Here is a 13,659-nt window from a genome sequence, read left to right as displayed (position 1 = left end):
TCATGCGTGAAAGCAAAAAGACGGTTTTTAGGATCACATGAAATCGGAAAACGGATTTGGCACTTTCACACAGCCATGAAAGAAGCAGATATGAGCAATATTGAGCCAAAAATCTGACTTCAGCCTTGTAATGTGAGCATAGCCTAAGTTGTAAAACATTAATATTTGGCACATTCAACTTCCATTTTGAGAAAATGTAGAAATGTATTGAAACTAATTTTAAATATTGTAAGTTTGTAAATAATTATGCTTCTAAGCAATATTGAGCAAAAAGGACTTCAGCCTTGTAATGTGAGCATAGCCTAGGTAAAAAAATGTACAACATTAATATTTGGCACATTCAACTTTCATTTTATGAAAATGTAGAAATGTATTGAAACTAATTTTAAAAAATATTGTAAGTTTGTAAATCATTATGCTTCTAAAGTTCTGTAGAGTTCTGTAGTTGTTGCACCAATAAAGACACCATACAAACATAGCTACAAAAGTTTCATAAGCATAGAGTGAAAACCAGATACAGGCCCAAAGGAGAAAGCAGCAGTCTGATAACCTTCATTATAAAACATTCAGCCAATCAGACTGGTCCTTCAGAGGATGTTCCGCCTTCGCGTGAGACTCCGTGGAGGAGGAGTCAGAGCAGACTCTGCACTGCATTGGACAGACGAGCTGTCAATCTTGTCCCACCCAATACGTGCGCTGTGAGTCGGAGGTCAGCAGCGCAGCAGCATGGCCGCTCTGTTAAGGAGGTCTCGGAGGTTTGTGGGACAGTGGCACAACCATGTCGTCTGTGTGCAGGGTATGCTCTCTTTATTCACTAAATCCTCTTCATTAACTGCTTTTATATGGATGTTTTGTGTATTTGCGCGCTGCTTGGCATCACTGCTCCAAAACTAATGGCACGCTCCAACCAAACTCGAAGATTGTAGTGAACTGCAGCGCTGGCTAATGTTAACCTAGCTACCTTAGGTTGGGTTAGATCAGTGGCTGTTAAGCTGTCAGATATAACTTAACTCCTTAACATACCTTGTCCCGTATACAGGCTACAGGTGTAGGTGATACAAAATAATTTTTTCTGATGCAAAATAACTTATTAGATTCTAAACATTTGAGGGCTTTGAAATTACCTATAGGACACTATATCTCCTATAGGAGAAGCTGCATGTTCACTCTCTACTCCACTTAATAATTCCAGATCAGTAACAGAATTCAAGCCAAATCCTGCAGGTTTGAAAATAGACGTAAAAAACTAGACAAACATAACGAAACTAATGGTCTAGAGGACATAGACTTTTTGATTTGTATTCAGGACAATATTGATTTTAAAATGAAGTTCAGGAACGAGCTATTATCATTATATTTTGATATTAGCAGATTTACTTTAAATATTTTTATTTTATATTTTATATTACTATTACAATTATGCTTTTCAGTAATGTCCCTTATCAATCATGAAAGCTTTTTATGTAATGCCTGAATAGAAGTCCTCAAGATTTAGTGGTGTAATGACAGGCAGACAATTGACAGAAATCCTGGCCTGGTAAAGGGGTTTTAACTACAGTCATGCTGGTGTCAGCTGTAAAAGAGCAAATTTTGCTATATAAACTTGCTTAAATGCAAATGCAAAGAGGGTGTTCATGTTTAAAATAATGTATAAAATGCACACAATGCCTTTTTTTTTGCTTTATCCACTAGGAATCTTGAATAAATATTGGTTTTGTTTGTTTGTTCACCTTGAGATTAGCCAGCTATCTACAGAGTTGAAGGGCAGTACTTCTGCACAAGGGCTTGTATGAGCTTTTAATCAGTTTTAAATGTGTCTCAGTCTCCAGGTCCATGGCCTCCAAGACCCAGGTGGGCTTCGTTGGGCTGGGAAATATGGGAGGCCCCATGGCCAAAAACCTCATCAAGCATGGTTATCCAGTGATCGCCTGTGATGTGTTTCCAGAGTCCTGTAAAGAGCTTCAGGAGCTCGGAGCTCAGGTGGGGGACAGTCATATTTTCATTTTTCCAGAATACAACAGTATTGCATTTGTCATATTAGGGGTGAGACATATAAATAAATGTCAATATATTAAAACTATTGCATACAAGAAATGAAAATCACCATATTCCTAGTATCACACTTGTTATGCAGTAAAAATGCAAGGGTCATTGTACGGAAATGCTGTGGTTTCCAGAGGGTTAACACTCAACAAAAAAACAGACAGACACCCAAACATTTTTACTTTTGATGCCTATTAGCGGGTGTCTAGTTTGAAAATAACTACTATTTGGCACATCTTATAGACTGAAGTACAGTCCACAATTTCTCAACAGAATTGAGGTCAGAATTTGGAAAGACTGTTACAAAAGCCTAGTGTTGGCGTGCTTCCTTATTCATTTAACAACCACCTTTGATGTGTATTTTGGGTCACTGTCCTGTTGGGACAAAGTTTTAACTGTCCAGCTAATTGTTTGAAGTTATGGTAGCCCAACTTCTTCTCCTCTTCGTACTTCATTATTCTATACACTTTGTGCAATGAACAGTTCCAAGACCCAGAGCATGTTGCTACCACCACCATGCTTAACAGTTTGTGCCATGTTTTTTAGGATGAACAAACTTACATATGGTTAGCTGAAATCTTAAATAAAGCTTGAAGGAGTCAATTTTGGAACAAGGGCTTTTTCATTTGGATAACAGCCTCTCATTTCATGGAAATGTAAAACTTTACACAGGTGTTACAGCAAGTTAACATTTAACAGCGGTCCTGTGTCTTGGTGCTTCAATTGTTTTTGCTGGTACAAATTAATTTTCTCTCAGCTGAGCGTGACCGTTTTAAATCTATCTCCAGATGATGGAAAAGTATGTATTTTTATTTATGTATATTTGTAATACAATGTTATACAGAAAGGAACACACAAATTACCACAATTGCTTCTCCTAAGTTTGTCTCCACTGCCCCATTTTAAAACTAAACTGCTTAACTTATTAAGATATTTGTAAAACTAAAACACAGTCATAACTACTAGTATAGTGCTTCTTTCTTACTGTATCAACAGATTAGCAGTTTACATTAGTGTCATAGTTTTTCAATGTAAACATTTTTTTGGGCATGTTTATCTTCTCTATAAATGAAATACAACTAGAATACAGGGCAGATTTGTTGTTTTTGCTATGGAAATAATTTTGTTTACTTTGCTATGGAAATTAGATCTTGGACTCGCCTGCAGAAGTGGCAGACAAGTCGGATCGGATCATCACGATGCTCCCCTCCAGTCCTAATGTAATTGAAGTGTACACCGGCCCTAATGGGATTTTGAAGTAAGGGTCTTTCTCTCTTTTTTTTTTCTCCACCTTTACTCCTTTAAAATCATCCAAACTCAGACACCCAGTTTACCGCAGTGAAACTTTACAACAGCTACAGCAGAGTCTCAGTGTGGAGGTAATGTGTGGGGAAGTTGATGATGTTGGTCTGTTGATGGGTAAATTAGAGTACTAACCTATTAAAACTGTTTTTTTTTTTGTTTTTTTTTGTTTTTTTGCCCTCAGGAAAGTAAAGAAAGGCTCATTATTAATCGACTCCAGTACCATTGACCCTGCTGTGTCTAAGGAGATGTCTGTTGCTGCCGAGAAGATGGGAGCTGTTTTCATGGATGCTCCAGTATCTGGAGGTAAAATACTGAGCACTTGAATATGGAAAATGGGACCAAAAACGGAACAGGCAGGAATGCAATGATCATTGCTTTTACACCTGTATGCTAAACTTTAACAATTCATGTTGAGACACATTTCTTAAACTTGGATCAGTTAACGGAAAACATGATTCAGGTTTGACTCCTCTGATATTGTCAAAGGTGTCTGCAGTTAAGCAAGTTGCCATGTCTGATGGTGAGGAAAGATGACAGTAGTTTTTTCTCTTATTATTCACGCAACATCTGTATATGATGTTGATTAAATATAATAATTAATAATAGCGTTCACAGTAAATCATTTTGTCAAGCAATGTAGATTAACAGGCTATTATTGCTAAGCAAGATAAGATGTTTAACTTTCTTTGGACATTATGGATGTTTTTTTTTTTTTCCAATAACTCCAAAAGCAGCATTTTCTACTGGTCATTGGACTTAAAAAGTAAAAGTTTAACACTTAAATGTTATTACATTACCATAGCTGAAAAATAGGAACATTTCATGTTATATTTCTGATTAACGTTAATGGTAGAGTAAACTGTATCTGGGTATCACTCTAGCTTTCTTTCTCAGTCCGCAATCATTGACTTATGGTTCTGGAGAGGTGAACGAGTTTTGTATGTTTCATCTTGTGCATCCATTTCCTTAATCCAGCTGCTGGTGTTGAGTGGTTGAGTTATAGTTAGCACCAACATGCAGCATCTGGGCAGTGATCCTGTGACCCACACATGGAGATTTAGACAAGTGGCAAGAATGAGCTGGATATGATTCTATAGGTTCTCTTACTTGGCTTTGGTTTCTCTGGAGAAAACGTTCTGTAGGTACATGTATAAATGGTAATAATGCAATAACAACATAAAATTTGTGAGTAAAACCAACACTTTTCTGCATATTTGCTATATTGTGATTCACACCATAGCTTTATATAAAATAAAAATATCATTAAAAAAACAGACACCTACGTCACAGACTATTTTCTTGAGCCTGACACAACCCGGCCCGAGGAAAGTGGTGGAAAATCTTGTAATCTTGGCCCGACCCGGCTCGAGTTTGGGTCTGGCTCGGTCAGAGGATCTAAACTCTAGTGCAACATCAGTTTGGTGGCTGACTGGTTTTCTTATAGTACATTAATGTACTCAAGTACATTATATGCACAAAACTAAATTTAATAATAAAACTTGCAATAGTTTCAAATCTCTGCTCAACTTTTTTTCAAAGCAACAGACATTACATTACACAAGAATCGTAATGGTTTAATGTTTCACCCTTCGTGAGGCTGACCTGCCTCAGATACACTCAGCTTTCTCTTAGTGTGGGAGGGAAAAAGACACATGGGTTAGCTCATAGGATTGAAGTTCATTACCCACACACAGACTGACTCCTGATTTCTGAGCTTATGCATACTTTTTATTGTATGCATGTATACACACACATTCTTCATGCCTGCTTTCTGTATGTTCTCCACCTTTCAGCCTAATATGACCCACTTTCTTTGAGCTCACCAGCCAGGTTTTACGATCCAGCCTCTGCAGATTAATGGAGATTTATGCCTTTGCTTCCCTTTCCCACTGCACTGGGATTAAGGCTGTCCAGCACCCCTCTCTTAAGCTTGACTGGGGGCAGGTCAGGGCTGGGGTGTGTTTGGAGCAATATTGCTCCAAGTGCTACAGCCGCTCCATTAGTTTCTAATATAAAATACTGTCTTTGCAGCCTTTCTGCGTTCAGCTTTACCATCTGCACATAGATTGATTGACAAGGCAGTGAGTCAGAAGCTCTTCGTGCAACAGTTTTAAACCCTTCAGCTTTCAGCTCCTCTTTTGTGGGGCTGCTGGTTAATTAGCTCAGTATATCACTATTTTGGACAGTTATGGAGATATATAGACCTCCTTTGTTCTCATTGTATCTTTAAAAGGTTCTTTGGACACAGGTGTTTGATTTGTACAGTGGCAGGTCTAGGCCACCAACAGCAACATTGGAAGTGGAACCCTCAGCAGACACGTCAAGCCGTTTTGTGGCAAGAAATGGCTTACTTTAAAATAACATGTAAAAGTAATACTTGTAGACTGTATGTTTTGAAATAATCACTTATGGTCCCTACTGTTGTGTAGGCTTGGCAGAGCGCATGAGGTAAACCTCATGTTCTAAAGCTGCCGGGTATATATTACACTTAGCCGGCACCCACTCTGCACTTTATGGCCAATATTTCTTTTTAATCAGGAAGTTGTTGCCTCTGGTTTTCGGGCACATAAACGACAACGTGCTACTAGTTTTCTTTCCTTAAATTGTTGCCTGTCCCGACTAGACTGCGTCAGCATGGTTTGGCATGAGGGCTGCTAAAACGGCTTTCGGGTTTGCAAAACGGTCATAAGAATTCCACAGCCCCGCTCAATCTCTGTACTTACCCACTCCAGTAGGTATTATTCTCAGCTCTGAGAAAGCGCCGTAATGAAAAGCGCACCACAACAAAACCCAGCCTGACGTCACTGTTGTCCATGTGTGAAATCAGATGAAGCTCGGCTATGATAAATTTAGTACTTTTTCCTGCCTGTGTAATTAAGTTTCTGTGATGGAGTTAAAGAAAAGAGCCACACACAGTCCTTGCTATTCTTTGTATATTTTCTTCAGTGCTGTCAAAGTTATTCATTTCCCTTGTTTGATTACTCAAACTGTGGATTTTTTCAATATGCAAACAGTACTCACTGCATAATTAATTATAGAGAATATAATGAATCCTCTTTAGTTAAACATTAAACAAAAAAGACGCATTTTATATATTTTTCTAGCACTTTTTCAGTGGTGCTTCAAAAAATGTGAACCACTTAGAATGTGCTATATCTGCATGAGAAGTCAAACAAGATACTAATGTCATTTATTCACGAAAATGCTACAATATTAAATACATGTGAGTGGCAAAATTATGAAGGTAAATTGGGAGGTAAAGTGAAATTAGATTCTCAATTAATGGGATGTTTGAGAAAATGTATTTTGAGAATGTGGGTAATGCAACAAGACTGTCCCTAAGCACACTAGTTGTTTTGTCAAATAATGAAAGAAAAAAAAAAAATAATAACATTTTGGAATGACCAACTCACAGTTCTGACATTAATCCAATAGGAATGTTATGAAGTAGCAGTTCATGAGAGGAAACTCACAATCATAAAAGAGTCAAAACTGTTCTACATAGAGGAATGGTTTAACGTTCCTTTAAGATGAGGTGCAGGACTAATCAAGAGTTACGGGATGGGTTTAGTTGCAGTTATTTCTGCACACGTGGGTCACACCAGATACCGAAAGCAAAAGTTTAAATACTTTTGCCACCCAAAATTTTCTTCAATAAATAAATTACCATGTTTAATATGTTTTGTTTGATTTGTTTCTCGTTCCCTACTTTTAGGGCACAGTTGTAATTCCCATTAAGTTTTAGGTCACATTTATGCATGGTTCATGAACTACAACTGCTTTGTTGTTTTGCAGAGTACTGCGATGCTTATTGTATGTTAACTTTAAAATGGTTTATACGATCTTTACTTTTTGGTTGTCTGATTTTGTTTAGGTGTGGGAGCAGCTACGTCTGGTAAGTTGACATTCATGGTGGGAGGAGCAGAGGAGGAATTCACAGCAGCCAAGGAGCTGCTGAGTTGTATGGGTGCCAATGTGGTGTACTGCGGTCAGGTCGGGACAGGGCAGGTATGTCTGTGGTACTTCTTGTTACTCTTCTCTTGTGATTTATCCCTTTCTTATGAAACGTTGTTTATGTAATCCGGTATTTCTCACATTTTCATTCTAGGCTGCCAAGATCTGCAACAACATGCTGTTGGCGATAGGAATGATTGGGACTGCAGAGACCATGAACTTGGGCATCAGGTATAGATGCTTTTTACGGGAGATGACAAAATACTGGAGACTTTTAGACATATCTAGAAATGACATTTGAGTAAATATTTTCCTAATGCAAATGTTAATTCTATTACAACCACACTGACTAATGTAAGTAACCTCCACTCTTCTCCCTGGCAGACTGGGGCTTGACCCTAAGCTACTAGCAAAGATTCTCAACATGAGCTCAGGACGCTGTTGGTCCAGTGACACTTATAATCCAGTGCCAGGAGTCATGGAAGGAGTTCCTTCAGGAAACAACTACCAAGGAGGGTTTGGAACAGCACTAATGACCAAGGTAGTATTTATTTCTTTTTTATTTAATTGTTTTTGCCTTTTTAACACACTTCCAACATGAAATACGGACTATAAGGACTGTAATATACAGAGTATAAGGTGCACTTTCAATGAACATCTATTTTTGTCTAGTTTCATACATAAGGCACACTGGACTATAAGACGCATTTTAAAGCTCACCTAGATAGGATTGAGATTTTGTGCTCGTCGGCTCCCCCTACAGTTGTAGAGTGTAATAAATGTTTCAGGCGGATTAGTTCTCTCTCGTTTTCTGGCTTTCACAGACATATTCGGTCTCTTTCCAGCTTCTGCCAGAGTGTCTGTATGTTAGTTTGTAAAGAATGAACCAGTAGTCCTTGTAGAACTGTTAGAACGAAAGATCGGAAAGCAGGTCGCAGTTCTCGCAAGCATTGGTCGCGGTCGCTTCGGAAAACGTAGAGTCTGGTTTGAGCTCAGAGGAGCCCGGCACAGACACGAGAGCGCCGCTGTTCCTCCTATTACACCTCAATGGAGCGCTGCAGTGAATTTCAAGCTGTAATTTCCCTTTTTTAAAAAGTTTAATAATCAAGGAAATCCTACCTAGTGCTGCTTTAAATAACAAAAGTAAGAAACAATGGTTTCAACATGTTTATTTGAGTTGAGTAAACTGTTTTTAGGTAAGTAAAGTGTTTTCATTTATTTACTGTAAGCTTAGATTTCCAATATTATAGCGTGATTAGCAGCTGCTCTAACTTTTAGTTAGCTGCGATTAGCAGCGCTTAGTGCTAGTAACGCCGCCCGACTGCGCTACACTGAGGAACCCTGAGTGTTCCGGTAACCCAGGGCGCTATCAGCTAGCGGTTCGTTCTACGCAGCTTGTTTTAACACAGTAAACACACAGACTGCAGTCTAATATACTTACCTTTGAACAGCAAAAGAGCTAGCAGGGCTAATGCCAAAACGGCTCCAGCCTTGGTGCTGGAGAATCTTCAGTGAAACCCCTTTATGCTGTACCTCAGCGGAGTGGCTTCACTGCACCTTACAGCTTGACTGCACTGTCAATTTTTGGGAAAATTAAAGGATTAAGTGTGCTTTATAGTGCGAAAAATACGGTACTATATTCATGTTCTTGCCCTGCATTTACACTAGCAGGCAACAGAGTGATGTGACCATTAATTTCCAATTTGTACCTGTGGCTTGCAGACAAGCAATAAATCATATAAAAAATTTTTTCAACTTTATGCAATTGATATGTTGCGGAAAAGTGTCATTCTAAAAAAATATTCAGACAAATCAAAGGGACAAGGTCAGAGGTCCCAGCTACTACTACTCTCAACGTTTGAGTCCCCAATAGTGTGGTTCTTATCATGACCAATGGGCATATACGCTGATCATTCCTTTCCTGTTTTATAAGATGGATCTTTTCACAAATACAGAAACAAATTAAAGAAAATTTGGTAACATGAGCAACTTGTCTGATGTGTCTGCCAGTGTAATTGTAGCGTTAAGAGTTTTACTAAATCTATAATTATCAAATAATAAATAATGTTTCACCACAGGATCTGGGACTTGCACAGAACACTGCAACAAATACGAAGACTCCAGTACCACTGGGTTCAGTGGCTCACCAGATATACCGCATGATGTGTGGACGGGGCTATGCAGGCAAAGACTTCTCCTCTGTCTTCCAGTTCCTGCGAGAGGAGGAGAGTCAGTAGGGGGCAACAGTTTTCATCCCTGTACATAGCCTTTCCTACTCTGCCTACCTCACCGGGAATTGGTGAGCACAGCACTTGCACAGTTTTTGTGCTAAATTAAAACGTGTGTCCTCAACGGTTTGTCAAATGAGTGAGTGAGTAAGTAGCAAGAGATAATGTTTCAAATTAAGTCTGCAACTTGTTTTTGGAATCATGTTACCTGTTTCAGCCTGTCCTGTACACGCCACACTCCAATATTTGACTCTAGACACTGTGAAGTTAAGGGAGTGGTTGTCTTGATTTGCTGGTTTTCCGATTGTGTGACCTTCTATAGAAAGACCGCTGGTTGTCAATGTGGTCATTGTTGGATCTGCTCTTGTCCCTTCTGTTCAAGAAATTGATGGTGACTGCAATGAGGAAGTGATGCGTCTAAATAAACACTCACTGCGTCAGCCAGTGAACCACAACACACCATGTTTCCATAAAATACTGCTTATTTTTTCATTTTATTGATCCATGTTTATTCTGAATATTAGAATTCAAAAAGTAGGTCTTGGCAATTGTTTTTACATGTCATTAGGGTTGGAATGGTATGAGATTTTCACAGTAAGACAATGGACTCAAAAATATACCATCATAGTCTGATCCAACACCTTGATATTTCACAATTAAAAATATGATTTCAAAAAATCATGTTCTATCACTAAAGTATGTTATTTTGCATGTTGGCACTAGTGGTGGGGGAAGTGTTGAGTCTTCATATACATTTAGATAAATTTACTTGTTAAGGTCCTGAACTCTAAAATTATGTGAGTATCACTATAAAAAAAAGTATGTAAAGCATTAAAAAATACTCAAAGAAAAAAAAATTATATTATTGAATTATTATGGCTGTAGAGGCAGAACTGTAATGTTTAAGTTGGGTTCTGATGGAGCTCTTTGTAACCCATTTTGTATTCAGCTTATTTTTAATAGAAATTATTTAGCTCGTTCTTGGTTACCGTGTTTTTCAGCTGTGAAGCTGGTGCCAGCTTCTTCCTGCTGGCTGCTCTACTGTGCTTGGGGTGGTGCCGTGGCTCTTTTGGACAAAATGAAGCTCACCCTCCTTAGTTACACCATAGTTATAAATCTAGAAGCTCTTGTGAGCAATAAGATAAACAGGGGTTGGACAATGAAACTGAAGCACCGGTCATTTTAGTGTGGGAGGTTTCATGGCTAAATTGGAGCAGCCTGATGGCCAATCTTCATTAACTGCACATTGCACCAGTAAGAGCAGAGTGTGAAGGTTTAATTAGCAGGGTAAGAGCACAGTTTTACTTAAAATATTGCAATGCACCCAACATTATGGGTGACATACCAGAGTTCAAAAGAGGACAAATTGTTAGTGCAGATCTTGCTGGCGCATCTGTGTCCAAGACAGCAAGTCTTTGTGCTGTATCAAAATCCACGGTATCCAGGGTAATGTCAGCATACCACCAAGAAGGATGAACCACATCCAACAGGATTAACTGTGTACGCAGGAGGAAGCTGTCTGAAAGGGATGTTCGGGTGCTAACCTGGCTTGTATCCAAAAAACATAAAACCACAGCTGCCCAAATCACAGCAGAATTCAATGTGCACCTCAACTCTCCTGTTTCCACCAGAAATACATTATTGTGGTCTAAAACCAGGTGTTTTATTTTCTTTGTCCAACCCCTGTGTGTGTGACATTGTACTGAATAGCTAGGTATGGCTAGGGTGGAGAATTGCTATTCTACAAATTTTTGAGAGGTACAAACCCCGGTGTTGTACATGCACCTCCACATTGTTATTATAGCTATGTCTTCTAATAAATAATATTTAATAAATATATTAAATAAATATCTATCTTCAGAAATAACCCCCACAATCAGTTAGGGGGCATCGAGAGTAATTCCACACCTGCTGATTTTGGTTTCATTTTTAGTAGAAGAATCAAAGAATCATATTCTCTATTTCAATTCTTCATTTGCTTGCCTTTTTCACTAATAATGGTAATAAGCAAATTTGTCCATTGTGTGATGACCATACATTTTCATATCATGGTAGCTGATGAAACCAGTTACTGCTGCAACCCTACATGTCTTTCTTTTTTATCTGACCAGTTAGAAGAAAAACTGTTCTTAAGCTGGTTTTCATCTGATGTGGCCCTCAAATAGTTGGTTAATGTCCACACACTAATGATCTGCACATTATCCTTGATTTATTCTTTACACTTTTTTCAGACCTACATTGTCTGTTACTGTACTTTCTAATGATGGAATGCAATTGTTAAATTGTGTGAAGAATGACTGCAGGTCATACAGGTATGGTATGTACATTTTCAAATTTATCAGTGACATAATTTACACTAATCATTATTCACTTCTATTTTAGAACATTTGTCCAACATACTTGGTTATTCATTTAGTCAGAGCCAGTTGCCACTGTATGCTACCAAAGCTAGCATGTGCTTGATCAGAGGTACTGCAAGCCATCCACTGCAGTCCCCCACCCCCAATTTAGGGTGGGTGCAGGGAGGGGCTTTCTGCACACCAATAGAGACTAATATCAGTTACACTACTAGAACTTGGACTCACATCCAGAGATGGCCAAATGTTAAGAACAGCAGTCCACTGCCACGCTTGGATACTTGGCACAACTGGTATACTCCACCATAGTTTAGCAAAGTAAAGATAGTTTACTAATCTTTGCGGTTGGTATCAATTTTCTTTAATGTGTAATGCACTTGATTTTTACATACATATTCAAACTATTCATCTTACCAAATAATTTGTGGTACCTACACTGCCCTAAAAAAAAAAAATAGAGAAAATTAAAAATTAGAGAAGCAGCCAAGAGGCTGTGGGTCACTCTGGAGGAGCTGCAGAAATCTACAGCTCAAATACTCAAATATACTCAAAACACAACTTTAAAATACAACTTTGGCCTTATGGAAGAGTGGCAAGACGTAGGAAAACAGTATGGAAGAAGGTGCGCTGGACAGATGAAAACAAAATGTATTTGTTTTGTCCTAAATGCCAAACGCTATGTGTGGCAGAAAACTAGCTCTACACATCACACTGAACACACCATCCCCATTAAAAACACATCATGCTGTGGGTAGTCTTTTCTTCTGCAGGGATACAGAAGCTGATCAGAGTTTATGGGAAGATGGATTGAGCTAAATACAGAGAAATAAAATGTTATAGGCTGCAAAAGCCTTTAGATTGAGGCAGGACAATGACCAAACTTATAGCCAGATATACAATGAAATGGTTTACATTAAAGCATATTCATGTGCTAAAATGGCCCTGTCAAAATCTATACCCAAATTCTATTTAGAATCTGTTGCAAGATTGCAAGACAAAAATTGTTGTTCACAGACGCTCTGCATTTAATCTGACTGAACTATTCTGCAAAGGCCAAAAAAAATCAGCCTCTGGATGCGCAAAGCTGGTAGAGACATACCAACTGTAATTGCAGCAAAAGTATTAAATTAATTAAAGTATTTACATGTGTTTTCTTTTGGACTTTACAATATCTTGCTACTTTGTGTTGGTCTATCACATAAACCTATAATAGAATACATTTAGGTTTGTGGGTATAAAATGAAAAAACATAAGAACATTCAAGAAGTCTTAAAACTTTTTAAAGGCAACATTGAGCCCCAGCAGTCTCAGATATAAAAAATAAATAAACATATTGTCTAACATTACTGAATATATGTTATAAATTCACCTCGTGTGCTATACTGCCAAGATCAGTGAAGAGGTTTTTTGTAGCAGTCAGCAACCCACTCTTCTGATATTTACCTACAGCACAGTTTTTCTCTTTATTGCTAACAGGTAACATGCATAATCCAGCTGATTCTGAAGTGCATTCTGAGGGCAGTGATTGACTGAATAAGGAGTAACAATTGTAAAAGTTAAATTTAAGAACTATTAGCGAGAACTATGGTAATAACTTGACCTGAATCCAATCAAATCCTCAGAGCAATGTTCCAACATCTAGCATAAAGCATATGTGCAATATAGTGTATGAATTTAAACAATTCACATGGTCTCTACACAGTAAATTTGCCAGTGTTATATTAATACTGTGAATGTTGAAATTAACATGCAAAAAAATGTCCTGTGTACTG

General features: G+C 38.2%; 1 protein-coding gene across 1 annotated transcript; it reads left to right on the top strand.

The window, feature by feature from the left end:
* Nucleotides 1–683: 683 nt before the first annotated feature.
* hibadhb (3-hydroxyisobutyrate dehydrogenase b) lies at nucleotides 684–9,987 on the top strand. The gene is made up of 8 exons (XM_049480630.1): nucleotides 684–796; nucleotides 1,823–1,980; nucleotides 3,192–3,301; nucleotides 3,530–3,651; nucleotides 7,223–7,356; nucleotides 7,457–7,533; nucleotides 7,687–7,843; nucleotides 9,381–9,987. Exons 1-8 carry the CDS (start codon nucleotides 727–729, stop codon nucleotides 9,537–9,539), a joined length of 987 nt encoding a protein of 328 aa, XP_049336587.1. The 5' UTR covers nucleotides 684–726; the 3' UTR covers nucleotides 9,540–9,987.
* The last annotated feature ends 3,672 nt before the right edge of the window (nucleotides 9,988–13,659 follow it).

Source organism: Astyanax mexicanus, chromosome 6, assembly GCF_023375975.1.
Source record: "Astyanax mexicanus isolate ESR-SI-001 chromosome 6, AstMex3_surface, whole genome shotgun sequence".
Classification (NCBI taxonomy): domain Eukaryota; kingdom Metazoa; phylum Chordata; class Actinopteri; order Characiformes; family Acestrorhamphidae; genus Astyanax; species Astyanax mexicanus.
This window is presented reverse-complemented; position numbering and strand designations above follow the sequence as displayed.